At 36.4% G+C, this 21,273-nt stretch overlaps 1 protein-coding gene across 2 annotated transcripts in view; it reads right to left on the bottom strand.

The window, feature by feature from the left end:
- LOC131920290 (adhesion G protein-coupled receptor L3) overlaps positions 1–21,273 on the bottom strand; it is a 404,359-nt gene that overhangs the window by 278,308 nt on the left and 104,778 nt on the right. For both annotated transcript variants that reach the window (XM_059274597.1, XM_059274596.1), the window contains exon 3: positions 13,668–14,468. In XM_059274597.1, coding sequence (XP_059130580.1) covers positions 13,668–14,468 — 801 coding nt within the window. The remainder of the gene's footprint in view (positions 1–13,667; positions 14,469–21,273) is intronic.

Genomic DNA, 21,273 nt, shown 5'->3' with positions numbered 1-21,273 from the left:
AATGAATAAACAAAACCATGCAATATAAACAATGATACGGCTGCTCATTTTTCATATAATGCCACATATAATGGCCAATGCTACAGCTATAATCAGTGAATATTAGTCCTACTCACTAATAAAAAAAAAAGAGTCTACTAGAGCTGCTGACATCAGAGTAGGAGGAGGCCCGTGTATTTAGGATGCAGCCCACCCTGTGTCTCTTCCCACAATAACCGTAGATGTATTGCCAAATGGTAACTTAAATAAAAGAGGCCAAAGGAAAGATTAAAATAAAGAGATGTTTCCCTTACATATAACCTTTTTCTAGCGTGGAGGTACACTTACAATTCTCAGCACTCAAGAGGTGGGGGAAAGAGAATCATGGGTTCTAGGCCATCCTAGTCTGGGCTACAAGAGTGAAACAGCCTAAAATGTATAAATGCATTAAATGTTATTTCATTACATACAATGATACTTTCATGGTTAACTTTAAAAATTGAGTATATATGCATATATGTGATATACACACATACACAGAAAGGGTGTAGATATGGCTCAGCAGTTACTTGCTGCTCTTTCAGAGGACCTGAGTTTACTTTCCAGCACCCACAATGGGTGGCTCACAACCGCCAATAACTGCAGAGAACCTGGCATCCTCCTTTGGCCTCCAAGTGTACCTGCATACATATATGCATGCATCTATGTGCTCACATATCCACATAGATTAAAAAAAAAATCTTAAAAATACATATGTTATTAGAGTCCCATAAACATGACAGAATGTTTCATTCACTTGGGTCAGGCTCACCCGATGTTCCTGTTTCCAAAGAGAGAAAATGAGAAAACCAAGGCTGGACCCGAGTCTATGCATCATCCTGATTGGGGTGGCAGGCTCTCAGGATCTGTGCACCCATTGAGATCTCCCCTGGCCAAGAAAAGTGGCACTCATCATGCTTTTGAGGCAGCAGAATAAATTAGCACCGCCAGAAGGAGCGGTGGGTCTCAAAGCAGCATCACAGCATTTCAGAAGAGCTCTTTACCCGCCCATGCTTAGGGAAATCAGTAAAATGGCTGGGAGAAAGCACCCGTCATGTGTGACATATGACGTGCTAGTACACCTGTAAAGATTAGCAGCCTAAATGAAAAATTCAGATTGCGCTTAATTCCATTTTTCAGAATGAAATACACCTTTGCCTGAAAATATGGAGATGTGAGGATTTACCTGCGGATGTAAGGATGGAGCCCCACTGCTTACATTACAAAATGCCTTCCACTACAGTAACAGCTCTAATTTGTCTTTCCACCCACCCTTTACAACACCCTTCAAACACATGAGCAGAGCACGATCAGTTGCAGAGCTCTGCATGACTACCTAGGCTCAGAGCTCTTCTCACTGTGCCAATTTTCCCCCATCTATTCAAGGTGAGGATAAATGGCACCCCGCTTTGCCAGGACAAGCTCACAAAGGGACACGTCTATCCTGGATCAGGCTGCTGCTCTTCTCTGACAACCAACCCAGACTGTAATTCTGTGAGGACACAAAGCAGGGCCATTTAATGAAACAAAGTGATGTAGTTCCTTGTCAGAGTTGACTGAGCCCACAGAGGCGGCAGGATACACATGACTCGACAGAGTCCTGATGCGCCCAGACAACTACTCACACTAAGACAGAAGCACTAAAGTGTTAGGCACCTAGATCAGGACTTCTTTATCTAACACAGAATCTTCTTCAAAAATATTGTTCTTGGGGCTCACTTGAAGCAATGAATTCATGTCTTAGGACTCTGATAAGATGCAGTTCAGGGAAGAGGTAGAAAATTACATTTTAACATGTTCCCAGAGTGAGTCATTAGATTGGAGATGGCCAAACATCTACATAAAGACAATAATCAAAAATAGTTACACAAAAAAGAAAGCGGCAAAATGTAATGGCATTATCATACCCCATTCCTTTATAAACCTGCTAAGGATCATGTCCTATATATGGATATTAAGAATTTTCTGCTTTTTTGTTGAAATAGATGCTAGGATGTACTCTCACTACTTCTGATTGAATCTAGGGTGCAATCTGACAGTTTAAATTGTACCACATTCCCAGTGCATAATTTGGGCTCTATTTGACCACAGGGCTGACACGTACTCTTGTATGCACACATATACTTTTGTTATACAAAATATATGGAAAGATACTTCTATTTTGCTAACACATTTAAAACAGTTGCTAAAATAAGAGTGTTTTCTTTCCAAATGATTAAACAAAATTGCAATCCAAAACTCTCGTAGTTCTCTACAAATGGCTTTTGATATGAATATAACATGGCTATGGCTGCCAGCACTGGCTCCTTCATCAAAAGCACTCATTGACTTGTCTTCAATGAACATACTCCTTCCCAGGCAAGAAGACTAAGCTCATAAAAGAGGTGACAGTCACACTGTTCTATGAAAAAAAAGAATGCCCTATACTAGTGATTTTAATGGTTTTCATTTTAACCTAAAAGTAGAAAGTTTAATTTCATGTTGATTATATTGACTGGCGTTCATTTCATTCAAATTCAACAAAAGTGTATTTTTACTCATGATTTTCTTGTTATCTTTTCCTCTTTTCTATTTCTGCCCTCATAAGCAACTGATGAAATCAAATGAAAGCCACTGTGCTTTGTGATTATCACTACACTAAGTAATGGAATGGAGCAACAGAAGTATTTCTGAGTTCCCTGGCAGGATAGGTAAACCACTTTCATTATACTCATTCTGTGGTAGCAGACTCAAGAACATGCTATGTGTTGCTTCAAGACTCTCTAATCAAGCGATGGAAACAGACACTAGCATGTTGAGGACTTCAAAAACTGAAATAGTATCTCTTAGTCATAGTTCCTTTTTTTTTTTTTGGCTTTAGTTTTCAATGGTCAATTGTTCTCCAAAAATATTAAATGAAAAATTCCAGAAATAATACAGGAGTTGTATTCCAAACCATTTTTGTTTCTGGGATGGGAAACATCCCCAGCTTTTCTACAGACTCACATTGTACTCCTGCACACCTCCGCACTTGCCTAATGTACCAGATCAGCTGCTGTGGCATCACAGTACTGTGCCCATGAGAAAGGCAATGTCTTCAAAACCCAGATGGGATTACAGCATATTTTTTATTATTAGTGATCAATTTCTTACTGTGCCTAATTCATAAATTTCATATTATCACCAGTGTGAAGGCATAGGGAAGACAAAGTTCACATAGAATTTGGTGAATTCTGCTTCTACATGAGGTATTTGAATGTAGTAATGGATGAGGGGAGTGCTACACAGTTGTTTCATCCTCAGCTCAAGCAGAAAAATAGCAAGAAACAGGGCAAGGCCCTTTCTTTCACATTTATTTCCTTGTTGTGGAATATTATTTTTAAGATGTGTTACATTTGTTTATGTTGAGGAACATTTGCTTTAATGATGCAAAGATATGTTGCATTCTTTTATATTTCATTTGTTTAACTCGGTGAAGCTGTGTTACTGTGCCTGTCTAAAACACCTGATTGGTCTAATAAAGAGCTGAATGGGCAATAGCCAGGCAGGAAAAAGGATGGGTGGGGCTGGCTGGCAGAGAGAATAAATAGGAGGAAAAAATCTGGGAGAAAAAGATCAAGGAGCAAGAGAACAAGGAGAGGAGGATGCTAGGGGCCAGCCACCTAGTCACACAGCCAGCTACGGAGTAAGAATGAATGTATGATATACAGAGGTAAGAAAAGGAAAATCCCGGAGGCAAAAGGTAGATGGTATAATTTAAGTTAAGGAAAGCTGGCTAGAAATAAGTCAATCTAAGGCTGGGCATTCATAAGTAATTATAAACCTCTGTATGTGATTTATTTGGGAGCTGGGTGCTGGGCCTCTCAAAGGAGCAAAGAAGTAAAAAAATAAAAAAAAAAAAATTCAACAACATTTCCTCAATAATATTTTGGCATTTTTCATTTGATCATTCAAATCTCAAGAGGGACCTTATGATTCCTGTGACACTGTGGCTTATCATCTTTTTTTTAGAGCCTTCCATTTTCATCAAATGTAATATTTGTTTTCCTTTTTTCTTTTTTTTTCTGGAGCTGAGAACCGAACCCAGGGCCTTGCACTTGCTAGGCAAGCGCTCTACCACTGAGCTAAATCCTCAATCCCATCAAATGTAATATTAAAACACCTAAGTTTAAACAGTCTTCTTTGGCTTTAGATATTCCATTCCTTGCTGAGGCTCTTTCTTTTTTCATAGAAAATAAAATAAAAGCAAAGATTTATATTCTTTTATGTCATTAATATGTTCTTTGGTTATGAAGTCCCGGCAGATAATTTTGAAAGAGAGAAAAAAAATTCATTCTCCTATGTAACTATAGTTAAATTGCTTTCAAAAATGGTTTACATACTTAACATTCAATTATAAATATATAAGCATTCCTCATGTTGTCCTTAATCATATTATTAACCTTTGGAGTTTAGTTAAATCAGCCTTGGGAAGTAATTTTCAACAATAAAAGATACATGGTAGCTCATTACTTCCTTTTAAAGAAATATACCTCATTCATTTATGGTCCACTTGTTTATGAAAGGAAAAACATGTTTATTTCCTTTGTATTTCTGTCTTCCCGTTTTTGTTTTTGTTTTTTTTTTGCATTTCTTCATTCTAATTTTTATCATTTTGCCAATTTTGTTCAAAGATAATGAGCACTGGAGTATAGTTAGCAATACATCTGAATTCAGAAAATGGATATAACACGCTAAGTAGGTTTAAATCTAATAAAGATCTAGTCCTCAAATCTCTAAAGTCCTTCAAATTGCTCAGAATCTCTGCAAAGTTTCCAACTAATCCTTCTAATCCTTCAATAATTAAATCTGCTTCTTCAAGTATTTCCAAGAAGCTACCATACCACTGTACTCCATTTCACAATCCACACTATTGTGTTCTTTTAGGCTGTGTGCCATGAGTAATTTTTGAGACGTAAATATATATAAAAGCATCACATCTTTATGATTCCAATGGAGACTTATTTGAAATTCACATCCACATTCAGAAGCCAAGACACTGGGGACTGATGACTTTCCAGTGTGTTTAAGGGCAAAGGTATGTGAAATCTAGTGGTTTGCCAGGTCTGGTGGGTTCTAAAACACTAGACACATTTGCTTGTCCTTACTCTACCTCAGCTTTGGTATATTCCTGCACTGGCTTCTTCACCTTATTTACTTTGACTTAACTCTTCATATGTATAAACTGTCTTTCTTTCCCTTTGCATTAGTTATAGCTTCTCACTCTTCTAAAGCATGGATAGAGGCAATATGATGAAACTGAACTTCAGGTTGACCCGAATGACAAGGACTGCATACCTAGCTATTTTCTTACATTAACATGTTGCTAGGGTTTTTCTGGGTAAGATTATTTTCAAAAGCTTGAGTTTTATAGCTAAAATATTTAACTCATGAAGCTTGAAAAAGTACATGAGAGTTTTGATTTGTATCTTCAGCAATGTTCAGAGATAAACAGTATTTGTAAATTTGTCCTGTTGCATAAAAAACATGAAGAGAGATACAGGACTCTTCCAAAGCAAATATAAAGAAATATTTTCCATTTGTTTTCAGAGAGATCTGCTAACAGATCTCACTCTATACAACCAGATAATATTATAGATTTTATCTATATATATTTATGTATCTTGAGTTATATAATTTATCAAAATTATTGGGGACTTTAGAATTCTAGTGGAAAAACAGTTATGAAGAAAGAAATCGATTTGTACTTAAAAAAGTCATGCCTGCAAGCTCTCATCTAAGATTCTTGGCCACTACTTCAAAGGTTTAAAATCAGACATTAAGCGCATATCATCAGACATAGCTCTTTTAGCAGCTAATATTTAATGTAGCAGAGTCTCCGTTATCCGTGCTAGTATGGCTAGAAGGATGAGATTAAGGGCACACGCTCCCCACCCTCATATTCAGTAATCACACCCTTGCTACTGTTGCCAAATATTACAGGAGGGCTCCTATGGAGCTGCAAAATCATTTCAGTTCCACCTGCCTGCCCTCTGGTGGACATGCTAATGAGCATTGCAACAGCTCCAGAAAGGACAGCTGGAGTGCATGAGGATTCTCATTCAGAAAGAAGTCATCTTCGTATGGCCGTGAATGTTAAGTGAAGGAACAATCTTGATCATCTTCCAAGAGGTAGTCATTTTTTTTGGAGACATCCCCGTGTAGGGAAAAAAAAAAAAAAAAAAAAGGAATCCTGTATCTGTGACTCATTTTGTCACCAACACCTGTACTAGGAAGGTCATCTAGATGTCAGATTTATAAGAAACGCAGGCTGGGCATCTTTGTAGAAAACGAGGCCCAGTTTTGCTTTGTACAGAACTATAGTTTTTATATTCAGAGGCTGAAAAGCAGGTGGTGTCATTCTATAAGGTTTAACTCTTAGTGGTAAGGGAAAAAATACAGGAAAGGTTAAAAAAAATGTGGGAGAGAATTCAGTTGACACAGAGTAGGAAATTTTTGTTAAGTTTTCTCTGTACTTCCTGGAAACGCACCAACAGCAATGTCAATCAGCACCAGCTGTCACCAGAGGCAATGAAAAAGCATGGGGAGAACGGGAGGGACTTGTCCCACACAGGGAAACAGCTGAGGAACAAAAACTCCAGCTGGGGCTGAGATTAGCAACAAGTTGCTGAGTGTTTTTCGTTTTGCAAATGTCACTTGGCTACAAAGATGGAGGCGAACCAAACTTTGGAGACAGCAGCAGGCATCTCAAGAGGAACTGAGAAGTGACTGTAACCCGCAGTCAGAGGACGAGGCTGGCCTAAGACCTCAGTGCTTCCACACACTATTTCCTGACTCCTGAGTACCCCACATAAGTAAGCCATTCAACAAGCAGATTCAGCTACCTATCAAACATGTGGCAGTTTCAAAATGTTCAGGATTCTCTGCCCAGCACTCACATTACTCAGCTGTCACAGTAAAGGGTTCAGATATATGATGTGAAAATTACATTTTAACGAGGTGTCATGTGTGTTTAAAGTTCTTATTCATCACTTTATAGCCAGAGCTTTTGCAGGAGACACGAAAGCACTAATTAGCATATTATAAGGACAGAAGGTTCACCTAATCTGCATTGTTCAAGGGTTGGGCTCTGACTCTGTGTTGTTGCTTTAGAAGAACCTGCTCTCTTCAGCACATAGAAGAACTGTTCATTTCCATAATCTCAATGGCTTTCAGAGAAAATGTGGATTGTATTTAGAACGAAGACCACATCAAGCTTGTAGCACTTGTCTTCAGTATTCTTTCATTAGTACTTACTGTCTCATGCGTGCATCAATCATTCTCCACAAGTAGACTTTTCTATCTTAGACATATTAAGTTTGAGAAAATTTGAAGCTAGGCTTCTCTGCCTATTTGTATAACCAACTTGACTTTACTTGCATAGGAAATATAGGCAAATGTTTGTAAATTTGACAAGGGATGCCTAAATTTTTATATGAATAGCTTAGAAGTAAACTGTAAGAGTCAAAGGAAATATCTTACCCCTCACTCCATTTCAGTAATAAAAACTGATTTTAGCGCAAAGTGTTTTGGGAGGAAACGCAGCTAAGAGAGAGAGAAATGACAAAAAGCCAGTGAGACGACTGATTTCCCAATGACAGATCGGTCAGGACATTACATAGAGGTTTAGAAATATGATTCCCATATGAGGGTCACTCAAATCATCTACAACCAAGTGTTCCTAGGAGATGGTTAACAGACAAGGTGGAAATATCGGTGACTGAGGTAATGATGCATGTATACCACCCATTGGTTTGATACAATAGGGTACAGTCAGTTAAAAAATTACATTTTGAAGAAAATTCTAGATTCAATAGTTATAGATCTGGAACTCTGCCCTACCCAGACAAACAAGCCCTTCACACCTGCTTTAAGCTCTACAGTGGCTGCTTAAAAATGTTTCTTTTACAGGCTACCAAACAATGAGTCTCTTGTTTTCACACAAAATGCATTTTCATTAGAGGACAACCACCACCCCACACTAAATGTAAGACAGTTCCTATTTCCTTAAAGTTGAAGGTATCTCTGCAACTCTTAAACTGGAAAGTTGTTCATAGTAAAAATTTGTTCAAAGGAACAGCTGTACATTTTCTTCCATATCGTAAGACCACTGACTTTAATTTCTCTCAATGGCTTGTACAAGAATGTGTATTAGGTGTTAATATGCTTTTAGCACTTCTCTTTAACACGTGCTAAGCTTCTTTTCAAATTATTTATTTATTTAATATGTATGAGTGTTTTGTCTGCATGTATGTCTAAGCACCACATATATGTATGACACCCACAGAGGCTAGAGAAGGTGTTGGATGCCTTGGAAATAGAGTTACAGATAGCTGGTAGTGACCACGCGGATGCTGGGAATCAAACCCAGGTCCCCAGGAAGAGCAGCCAGTGCTGTTAACTGTTGAGCCACTTTTCCAGATCCTAAACTTCCACATTAAGAAAACTGACAACACAGGATGAAGAAAAGGAGGTGGAACTGGGGAGGGTAGCCAGGCAATAGATGCTCTTGGCAAACACTGAGAGGACCACTCAGGGAGTGCATGAATAACACTTTCATTCTCACAATAGCCTGAAAAAGTAAGTCTAGAAAATTTCATTCATTCATGGATTTCCAAAATCATTCAGCAAATCATTATGGAACACCTACTGTTTATCAGGCAGTCAACAAAGGCTATGGACAAAAATGACTAAACAACGGGCCTATCTCATTGTGAATCCAAGTGGTATTAGCATCCCTCCAAAAAACATCTTTTTATTTGGCGATTATTCACACTGAATTCCTTAATGTGAAGCACATCACATTGTTAATATTTCTAAAGAAATGGTTTTCTGATATAATTGAGTGCCAAATATGAATACTAAATGGCAGCATCAGTACAAGTTTCTAGTTATTTTCACACTAATTTCATGCTGAAAAACCACACGAAGGCTGGCAATTTTGTATTTGATAAATGCCTAATAAACGATGAGAGGTTAACGTTCTGAAACTAATGTTTTCTGAGGAAAAATGAGAAACAAATATTAAACTTCTAAGCTTTTCTAAGAAGAATAAGCCCTAAATATCTTCCCAAGAGAATCTTCACTTACAGTCTAAAAGTGAGCATTTGAATTAAAATTTTATATGATTTCATTAAAATTAATTTCTTTACATACATATTGCTGAAAACAATCTGTTTCACAGAGGTTTTCCTTTGGAAAAGAAAGCAAACATAGATGTTGTGTAAGGGAACCAAACTGAGACTTTTCACACTCTGTGCTTGAGAATTAATTTACTGCCAGGAGATGAGTAAGGGATTCAAATTTAAAAATGGCTTCAACATCACTTCTTAGAATAGTTCTGAGAAGCAAAGGTGGCCTTTCTGCAACTCCTAAAATTGTTTCATAAAATAAACACAACAAAAAAGTACTTTCATTGTGAAGAATGGATACAAGTTTTAGAGTTCAAATCTGTGCATTTGTTTTGTTTTGCTTTGTTTTTGTTTTTTGAGACAGGATTTCTCTGTGTAAATTTTTTTTTTTTTTTGTCCTGGATCTCGCTCTGTAGACCAGGCTGGCCTCGAACTCACAGAGATCCACCTGTCTCTGCCTCCAGAGTGCTGGGATTAAAGGCGTGTGCCACTAATGCCCAGCTGAACTCTGTGCATTTTTAATTACCTCAGTAAATCTATAAATGATGGTTGATCTAGAGAAAGCTTAACACAAAGATATTTTTAAAGATATTATTATTATTATTAGTGTGCCGGCCCTAAAGAATATCTTTGAAAAAGTAGTATTAGCTATAGATTAACACCTCTCAATTATAAAATATGGGTAATAACTGCCATGCAGTAATTGGGTTAAGCTTATCAGTGTATGTAATGAACATATTATCTAATTAAAGGTTAACAATATTCTATGACAGGTATGATTTTTCCTATTGTACAGTTGTCAAAACCAAGACTGAAACTATGGCTATTCAGAAAAGCAGCCAGGGTAGAATTCAAACCCACATCCTTAGACTCTCATGTTCAGGTTCAAAGGCAGATGCTGCTTATGGGTAAGCATAGCTGAGGCTCTTTCAGTATATCCAAGAGAGGTATATTTGCCCTTTATTTTCCAAGAGTAAGTCTTGCGAGGTACAGAATGATTTCATACAGCAGAAATAAAAACAAAAAGAAACCCTTTACATGGAAACTTGAGAGTTCTATTTTTTTTAACAAAACATAAATTAGAGAAAAATGCCTCAGCTGAATACTAGCAGACAGCAAGTCCATTTTGTATTTCTTCTTCTCCCTTTTTTCTCTTTGCCTGCCTGCTTGCTTCCTTCCTTCCTTCCTTCTTTCCTTCCTTCCTTCCTTCCTTCCTTCCTTCCTTCCTACCTTCCTTCCTTCCATTTTTGGCCCTAAAATATTTCTTTTAAATTGGGAATTCTGTATACAGACATAAGAAGACCCATAACAAAATGGAAGTAAGAATTCACAACAGGCAGCTGCTTTGAAAAATGCCAGTGTAATTTACTCTGAAAAACACTGAGCTAAAGCTGTTTTTGTGGAATAAGATGAACAGCTTCTATTAATGCTAATTGAAATCCTCATATCCACACATACCATGCATAAAATTTACTTCTACAGTTATTCTTTCCACCTCAAAATTGCAGTAGGTCCAATGCCAGAATACTAGCTTTTTAATTTGAGCATCCATGCATGCAAATTGATACTTTTTTGGTGATTATGTTGACAAATTTAATACAGGTGAAATCCAACTGTTTGTAAAATGGACAAAGTTTTAAGTGTGACCATTCAAAAATGATGAAAACTGAATCTCTTTGCTTAAAAGAATCCAATTCAATCCAAAAATAAAATTTATAATTTCATAATATTTTTCACTTCAATAACAGCATCTTAATGAATGTGGCACTAATATATGCCATCAAGATATCCCATACTTTAACTTCCATATATAAACCAATACAATTTCCTTACATAAACAATTAACATAATTCCTCTATCTCTATATAAAAATATGTATATTTCCATTTATATATGTAGAGAGATTATATACATATATACTGTTTGTGTGTATACTAGACATATTTTGGGCAAGTGTCTAAATACTTGGAACAAAGGTACAATAATCTTCCAGGTTAATTTATAAAGTCTGGATGTAGAATTGTGTTAGCTGGGTGGTGGTAGCTCATGCATTTAATCCTAGCACTTGGGAGGCAGACACAGGCAGATCTCAGTGAGTTTGAGGCCAGCCTGGTCTATAAAGTGAGTTCCAGAACAGCCAGGACTCTTAACATAGAGAGACCCTTCCTCAAAAATAAATAAACAAATAAATAAATGAGTAAATGAATAAGAATTGTGTTAGTTTATTAAATCAAAATATCAATACTTTGAATTACTATATATACTAGTGAATTTGAGACTGTTACTCTAGATAAAAATAGTATCAAATCTTTTAGTACAATAAAACTTGAGGTGTGTTATTGCTCCTTAGTCTTGACCTACAAAGCATGGTCAACTGCAGATCTTTTTCACTAGAAACTACTTCATGCCTTGGTGGAGTAAAACAAAAAGGCTACATATCATTCATAAACAGTGTTATCACAGAAAAATACAAATTTTCATTTAAGAAGATCACAGCTGTGAGATATGGACTTCACACAATTCTCCAAATTACTGATTGTGTTTGTGTTCTCAACTGAAAGTGCACTGAGTTTAAGAGCTTTACCAGCATGGGGTACAGCTGGTAATGTAGTTTAGGAGAGTTATATATATATATATATATATATATTTTTTTTTTTCACGAGATGCTAGAACTTGTTTCTGGAAATACTGTAGACTAGGGTTCTCTTTGTAGAAAAGTTAATTCAACATAATATCAGCAATGCTAATTGTGGAAAGACATGACATCACTCTGATTGAAACTGCTTAAGGATTAGAGAAGATGCTACTAAATTTGTCAGTTTCTTTGAGGAAGAGGTGGAAAACCATTTTTCATTTCTGCATTCAACAAAAACCTATTGAGCCTTATTTCTATAAACACAATATTAATGTCTGAAATGAAATAATGATCAGACATGTACATAATACAAAGGTGGGTGAAGCAAGCTCATTGGAAATAATGAATCTAAGTTCTGTATGAGTATTGTGTTTAATGGGGTAAATTAGAGAGTAGAATGGCATGCTCCTAAGGGTATGGCACATTATTCAGAAAATGAGAAATAGTGAAAACTAAACTCTTTTTTAATTTCTTTTTTATTTTTTTCAAGACAGAGTTTTTCTGTGTAGCCCTGTCTGTCCTGGAGACCAGACTGGCCTCAAACTCAGTGATCCATCTGCCTCTGCCTCCTGAGTGCTAGCATAAAAGGCAAGTGCCACCACTATCCAGCAACAACTAAATTCTGATTGAAATAAATAATTTTTAATTATTATATTACTACTAAAACCCAGACACTTATACCCATGTTTTCCAGTACACGTTAACTTGGACAATGGTATTATGGCATGTTTCAAAATTGAACTTTTACTGACTTATTTTTTATTTACTTTTGAGATAATGTCACATACTGATGTCTAGGCTTGCCTGGAATCAACCTTACTCAGATGGGTGTTGAACTCCTGGCAATCTTCCTGTCTCAGCCTCCCAAGTGCTGAGAATACAGGCATGAGCCACCATGCCCAGAAAAAAAATCTAACAATAATAAAAATGGCCAGGCAGTGGTGGCACATGCCTTTAATCCCAGCACTCAGGAGGCAGAGCCAGGCGGATCTCTGTGACTTCGAGGCCAGACTGGGCTACAGAGTGAGTTCCAGGAAAGGTGCAAAGCTACACAGAGAAACCCTGTCTTGAAAAAAACATAAATAAATAAATAAATAAATAAATAAATAAATAAATAAATAAATAAAAACCATTGAAGATTTTTACAATCACCTTTATATAATATTAAAAGTCAGTAGTATGTTCCAGAAGGGGGGGCCATTTAAAAAATTGAAATTAAAGATTATCTCAGGTTTCATCATGATGTGTTTTGAATTACTGTCATTTATTCAAAAATATGAGTCACTGTACTTATGAGTTGCTAAGTAGGTTTGCTGAGACACATGTACTTTAACATAATCCATACTTCCCTAGGGGTTGGTCTTATGTAAGGAACTTTGTGGGTTAAAGTTGTTGGTACCCAGCATCAGCAGCATTATGCCAAGTCAACCTTTTGATGTGTTCCAAATGGAAAAAAAAAAGCATTCTCAAGAACATTCCACAAATAGTGTGAAAGGGCACCATGCAATCTTAGCAGAAATTTTATATATTTCATTATAGAAAGCAGTAACTGTATGATAAAGGCAAATATATTTCAAAGAAGCAGAATGATGTAGGAGACAAACTATGTAAAGGACAGAGTCCCTTTCTCATAGGTCCATCTTCTGAGAGAGAGAGAGAGAGAGAGAGAGAGAGAGAGAGAGAGAGAGAGAGAGAGAGAGAGAGAGAAAAGAAAACCAAACTTTCAAAAATGAAAAGACGATGAATATTATTTTGGAGATACCCAGGCCAGAAGACTGCACAGGGAAGTGAAGAAAATCTCAACAGTCATCATATTGAGAACAAATGGTAGATTTCCTCAGAAAACTACCCCAAATCAAACTTACCTGATCTGCTATCCAGAGGTCCAAAGTCCAAAGAGTATTTCACAACATGGTAGTTATTCCACACATAAAGCAGATTGTCCCTGGGGTTGTAATCCACAGCTGCTATGTACTGGTAGGAATTGGGAAAGGGTACATCCACCAGGCTATCCTTGCTTTGGTCCGTGTTGTAAATGTAGTCGATCTTATTACCGGTGGCCTCATTGTCATCGTCCTCATATACAGATTTGACCACATACAGAATCCCACAAATCATAAATGCATTGGAAGCTGACCTTTTGTCATATGCAGTGTCCCATGTCCCCTCAATCCGTAGGGTATAAGGGTTCAACTGGCTAATGACAATTTTGCCATTGTTTTGTTCTGTTGCATAGATTACCCATAATCCATTTTCATCCACTGCCAAGTCTATATCAGATTTGCCACCCCATCGGTATGGGGATGTGTCGTGGTAATTGGCATTTGCTATGATTGCCTCTCCACTCTTTATCCTAGTCCGTAAGTCAAACTTTACTATGTTCCTGGTACGCTCCTTGTTGAAGAACAGGGCACCATCATATACTACAAATCCAGTGCCGTCCACTCTGTGAGGGAGCTTGTAGGTAGTTGTTGGCCTTCCAGCAATGAAGTCATCTTTGGATGAATACTCTGTCAGTGTATCAGTTCGGTATGGGGTCCAGGGCATATAATAAATCTTGTCGGAAGCCTGTAGAGGGTCTTTGCACCATGCCCCAGATTGGTGGTCAGATTCGAACAAGTGTTCACTCTGGTACACTCCTTTTAGCAGTCCAGGACAAAGAAAAACTGTCAGGAGGGAAAGTTATAATAATAAATATATTAATTGATTTTGATCTGTTCTTATATTCAGCTAACAGAACGCAACTCCAACAAGCGATACCCACCACCACTTGCTTTGTGGCATTACTATATGTGATACAAAGCGTTCTTCCACATTAATATTGGATTTTTGCCTCCAAACAATGTGATGTCACTTGTTGGAAAAATGTTAGCCTTTTTAGAAGCAGCTTGCTTTCCTGATTTTTAGTCTTGCAAACACATATTTTGATGTATGTCTGAAGTGTAGCATTATGTCTATGAGTTCTATAGACATATAACAAAGTACCAAGTTCACACAAGATGCTCTTATTAGTTCAATTGAAGAACTGTGTCTCATTGGAAAATGACAATCCATTGCTTCCAGTCGGTTGAAACTGGCTGTTCAACAGTTATTTATCATTAAGAAATTGATAGCCCACATTATCATTATTTAAATAAAGGAAAAGAAAAAGATCTGCAACACAGGCCACTGAATCTTCTAGCCAAAAAAAAAAAAAAAAAAAAAAAAAGGCTCTCAAAGCTGCTGCAACACACACAGAGCATGCAACCCATTCAATTAAAGATGAGTGATGGATGGATACTGGAAGGAAAAAGAGAAAGGGAGAAAAAGAAAGGAAAGGAAGAAGAAAAGAAGAAAAGGTAAAAGGTTACAGAAAAGAACCCAGGATCTAGATTTTAATCAGTTAAAAAAGTCCTGTTAAGTACAGTATTATTGGAACTTAAAAACATGTACCTTTTACTGTTACATGAGAAAAGCATTGAAAAAAAAAAAACAACAAGATTACTTGCTATATTTTGCTGCTCATACTTCAGAAGGAAAATGGGCAGAAATTGTCTGATTCTTTTTGTTGTTTAGTATGATTCACTAGAGAACATTGTAAGTATGGTGGTAAGAAAGCTTGGCAGGTTCATCTGAAATGAAGGAGCTACAAAGCAACGTTTCCCAAAGGGTGGTTCTTGAAGCTTACGTGATACAGCTGGATGCTGCACACTAGGAAAAAAGGGACCTGTAGCCCTTTTGGACAATTCAATTATGACACGAGACAGGAAATAAAACCATGGTAGGGATCATAATGGCTTAAGTACACGGATGAATCTCTAAATCGGAAGTTGGGTGAGTGAACAGGTTGCACAATTTGATCCCAGGAGCCTTTCCATGAAGCCACTCTGGATGACTGTGTGCTGCTGAACCTGCTCTGGGAAGCGTTGCTTGCATAGATTTGCAAAGCAAACACACTGAAAGAATCACCATGCAGTCCGCTGTTAGGTTTGAGATGATTAGAATTTTCCTGGGTGAAAAAAGTAGGAAGTCACAAGGAATTGGATGCTGACCTGCTTTTTAATAAATAAAGGATTATCCTTTGGTGTTAGTGATTAGCTCCTTAGTATGAACTAGAAACACAGATCCCCTGGAAAACAGTCTAGGAGGAACCTCAGCTATGCATGAATGCTGGCTGAAATGAAAGGTCATTCCTAAGATATTCAAAGTCTTAATTTTAAAGAAATGAAAAGTTTTCTGGCAAAAGTTGACCTTCAAATTCTGCAAAGATAGGGACCACTATAAATTGTGATCAAAAACAATACTGATGGTTTTAAAACTTAGGGATTTTAATAAGAAAACTTTTACTATAAGCATGAGTTACTCTCTGACTAAGAGATATAACCTTATGTTATAATTAATAATGGGCCCATGGTTACCAACAGTAGATGAGATTGTGTGCATTCAGAGTGGTTTAGCCACAGACACCAATGTCACTCAAGATAATTAAGAAGAGTATCTTCTCCCCTTTCTCCAGTAGTTAAGAGTTAACGTAGAAGGAAAAACACAGGACAGCTAAGGGAAATTAAAAGAGAATGAGGGACAAATCTAAAGCAATCATTATTTACCATGCCCACTGGATTTCTAATTACTAGTTTCAAATAAAGAGGAATAAAATACAGTGTTGATGATTGTGTAATATTAATAAATTGTGTTAGGTATAAGGATTAAACCAGCAGTGGTCAGTAAAACAAATTAAAGTGAAGTTGAGCAGCAGAAGTAGTCAATAATTTGCATAAAATAAGAATTAATAACAAAATTATTTAACTAAATGTTAAACTGTTAAATAACTTAGCCTATAAATATTATATAATTTATGAAAGGTATTTAATTACCTTTTTGTTCCACTTCTATTGGAGAGAGAGAAGTAAAGAGAGAAAGGAGAAAAGAGAATAGATTAATGGTACGGTATTGGCCAAGCACTTTTTATTCACCTTTTCCAAACTGAAAGTAAATCATTTATTGCAGTCATGCTTGCTTAATTGAACTCTCTGTTTAATTTAAAAATTTCACCAAAATAGATATTTTTAAAATAATCATAAGCTTTAAAATAATCATCAAAATTACTGTAAAAAAATAATATGGGAAATGCAAATAGCCATTACAAGAACACCAGTAGTGACATTTGAAAGGGAGGTCAGCAAGTTTATACACTGGAACCTTCAAACAATTTGGTTAGTTTCACTTTCAAATACTACAGCAGATACCACATCTTAACAGATGAGCTCTGCTTGTTTTGCAACTCACAAAGGTAGCCTTTCAGAAGAGACGTTTCTGTAACTCATTTCCTGGAACCATAGACTTGGGATAGCTCATCAGAAATACAACTTGTGCCGATACAAGCAAATGGAGGAGGATCCTGCCCAGAGTAAATGAATGCATGTAGAATCCTCACTGAACAAATTTCTCTCTCATCTCTCAATATTTGACACTAAGATGGAAAAAATACTGTCTCACAAAAATTTTCAATCAGGATACTAATGTAAATAATGAGCTTCTGTCTCTGGCTTTTTCTGAAATTCTTAACTGAATCACTATTTACTTAAAACAGGAGATTCTGAAACATTTTATTCATATGTAGGTCTTATGATTTCTAAAGGTTCTTATAAAAGTTGGGAAATGTAACATATTCATGAAACATTAACTGGCACCTTCATTACCTTATAAACATGTATAAATAGGGTTGCCTACATCTTAACGAGCAAAAGGGGCCAACCTGGAAAAGGCAAAGATTTGGGGGGAAGAATAGGTTCATAACCCAAATATGAAAATTCAGAGTCCAAATGTTGTCAGCCTATGGCAATTTCCATAGAAAAAGATAAACTGATGATTATCACATGCAAATAAACTGAACCCTCTACTGATATTTCAAAAACAAACAATAAATACTGGGTTCGGGTAATTATATTTGGGTGCAATTTCTATGCTTTGACATGAATTCTTATGGTTTTAGTAACATTCAAAATAAAACTTGTAATTTCCTTTGATAGTATAGTATCATACATTAGAAGCAAAAGTGGTCTGTATATATGCATACACACATAGGCATACACATATACAAATAACATATGTATCTTTATAGAAAAATTGCATCTTACTAATTTACAAATCTAATTTTCAACACTATTTCTACAAATCCTTCAGAAACTCTATTAGTGTATTGTCACCATCCTCACTTATTCTTTAGGAAATGACTATAAGGCTGTGGATCAATATGGGCCCACGGAAAGCCTCATCTAGGAGAGGTCCAGCTGAAGATGATGGGTAGTAGTGCCAGAGCCTGCCAACTCTCAGGACGAGCTCATTCTGTTGTCATGGGAATAGGCCCTGTCCTGGAACAATCTTCTCCCACAGCTACAACATGGGATGTGAAGGCAAGAAAAACAAGATGCCCAAGAAGAACGCAGTTAAGTCTAGTGTCTGTTTCAGGATAATTCCAATTTGCTGAGGCATGAACTGCAGGGAAAGACAGAGAGCACAAGGCCAGTGGCCTTACTGCCCAGACTCCTGCCACCACCCTCTTGGGGCCCTAAGTCAAGTAAGTTTTGTATTTTTCGTTGCTGGGCAAGTATGATTGTTACCTCAGCTTGGACATCTATGCCTGCCGCAGATCAACAGGCCTCTATTACAGCTCATTTCAAAGCACTGAAATGATATACCCTTTAATCCTAGTTTAAAAACAAATAGTTCTACTTAAAAGATGCACTTCAAATTTAGACTAAAAACAAAAATGTATCAATCTGACAATGAGAGGAAGTACAACTGGCAACATAAAATTGATTTCAGTGAGAACTTCAAAGTTTGAACTTGATGCTCATTACAATAAAGACTGAGCTTGGGAATGTGGAGTTGACATTTTTTAATGCCTAGTCTAAAAAGGATTTCCACCTAAACGGTTCCTTGATTTTTTTTTTCTTCCCATACCACATTGAAAATTACTTTTGAAATATTTATATTCCAAATACCAAAACTACATTGAAATTATTCCTTAGAATAAATCACCTAGCATGTTTGTTAGTGATAGTTAAGTGGTTTCAAAGATTTATTTATTCATTTGTGTGTGTGTGTGTGTGTGTGTGTGTGTGTATCTGTTCGTCCATCCATCTGTCTGTCTGTCTATTTGCATGTATACATCGGTGGTGGCCAAGCCCATGGGAATCCCTGGAGCTGGAATTACAGATGTTAGTGAGCTTCCTGATGTGGGTGCTGGGAATCAAATGGGGTCCTCTGAAACAGGATTAAGCTCTATTAACTGGGAGGTGTCTCCCCAGCCCCATGGTAACTTTCCACACACCTGCAAAATATATTTATTTTTAAAATTGATGCTATGGTGTATTTTTAAAGTTAGAAAAAATATGCATCTACTCTATGGAGTGAATAGTCGCTTACATTTCAATTTTTATTTTCAAAGATATTTGACCTCTTTTATACCAACTCTCATTTAGTAAAATTTTTATTTTAAACTTTTGGTGTTAGTCTTATTTCTAGGAATTTGGCATGCCATGGAGAGAAAGCCATTCTTGCTTTGTTACTTGCTGTTACTCAGAATTAAGATTGATTAGGCAGTTCTGTTTGGGAGAATAATTACTATGGTCTTGCCATGTCGTGACTGGCTGTAACTCATTCATCATTTATTTGCTATTTTTAAGGCTGAAGTAAAGCAGTCCTATAATTTAAGTTGAAACAAGCTCACACAAATCATATTTCCATAACAAAAACTGGCAAGATGACATAATTTGTCAGGAAAAAGCTTGGTAACATTTAGCATTGGCCAGGCTTAGCCAATTCTGAGTCTGATGCTTAGAAGCTAACCCATCCTGAAAAATCAAATTAAATGGAGACAAGAAACAAGCATATGACTGTGTCCTGGGGGAACACACAGTTCATGGCACATAGGAAATATCTAATTAACAGCTCATGAATTAAGTACATCATACAAATGATAGTGAGTATTTTTGTGTTTGGAGCATGCTAGAAAATAAGTGGTGAACGGCATAAAGCCATAAAATCTATTTAACTATCTATGTAAGATATTTCAATATTTTAATGGATGTGGAAGAAAATAAAAATATATGAAGAAGTGATAGCTCCAACTTACTCAATGTAAAGCTGGAGAGAAACAGCACAGAAGTAAGAGGAAGGTCCTGCATGCTGTACTGATAGGAAAACTGTTTTACTTAAACAAAACAGACTGCAACCACCTAAAACTACAGGCCTCAAAGTGCTCCCTTCTCTCTTCTGTGTAATGACATCATAAATCAATGAATTGTATGATGACAACTGTGGCTTAGCCCTCTGCAGAATCTCCTGCCTTTTAGCTTGTCCAATATTCCGAATTCTGACATTATAGCTGTCATTTCTCATTTCCAAATCTCCTTGGAAATAATTCTCTGCCTTTTCTCTCTTCACTTTTAATCCTGAAAGTATTTTTATTGTCCATTCAGACTCAGTAAATATGTTTATACATTTCCTTAAAGTGATTTCATTGCTGTCCTTCATCAAGCATAATGCCATAAACTATATCCCATGGTTTGAGCAAATGTCAGATTCAAATAAAGGATAACTTGATTCTATACACAAGGAAGACACTGGAAAAGAGCCAATTAGTATATTTTTCTCTCAACCTTCAAGGATTCATAAAACAGATAGATAAGAAGGCATTTTGTTTATCAAAATAAGATATTATCAGTCCTAACGATTTCTGTACCCTGTGAAACGCTTTAGAATTGCATTCTTTAACAAGAAAGAATATGGACCAGAGAGTGTACAGAGGCATTGCCAAGCTTCATCACATTCCCTTGCAAATTACCGAGAAACAAATTCGTTGTTTGCCAAAAACTGTTAGTGCCTTAATTGAAATCTATGCAATTGTATCTAATTCTAATATTTTCTTTTCCAAAAGTGTGAGTTATAAAATATACCTTTTCATCTAAAATGTAAAGATTCCAGTGTTACAGTCTCATAATGTTTCTATTTCTTTAATATGCAAATAAAGATAGAGATTATAATAGTTATAAAATATGAAATATTTTATAAGCAAATAATCTTTTTACTGAAGCACAGTAGTATCTTAAACAGAACTATTTTTCTTGTTACATACATCTTAGAATGCTGAAATACACTTGGGCAACCTCTCCACATCCTGAGTAATAACAACAACAAAACATCATTTTTGTTGAAAAGTTTGCTGGTGCATTATGCTTATATATTCATCTATATAAGCATAGGCTAAGTCCACAATAATAGTTTCTACATCATAATGTAATGAAATGGCCTGATTCAGGTCATCAAACAATATTGGAATGTGGTGTTTATTATTCCCACTAGAGAAGAGTGAACAAGAATGGTTTGAAAGGTTAAAGGACTTGAAGAAACCTGGAACACATCTACCACTTGTTTAATATGAGACCCTGAAGAAATTCATCCTCATTTTACATTTTTTGATGAGGAAAC

Source organism: Peromyscus eremicus, chromosome 10, assembly GCF_949786415.1.
Source record: "Peromyscus eremicus chromosome 10, PerEre_H2_v1, whole genome shotgun sequence".
Classification (NCBI taxonomy): domain Eukaryota; kingdom Metazoa; phylum Chordata; class Mammalia; order Rodentia; family Cricetidae; genus Peromyscus; species Peromyscus eremicus.
Note: the sequence above shows the minus strand (reverse complement) of the source record. Positions and strands in the feature narration are given on the sequence as shown.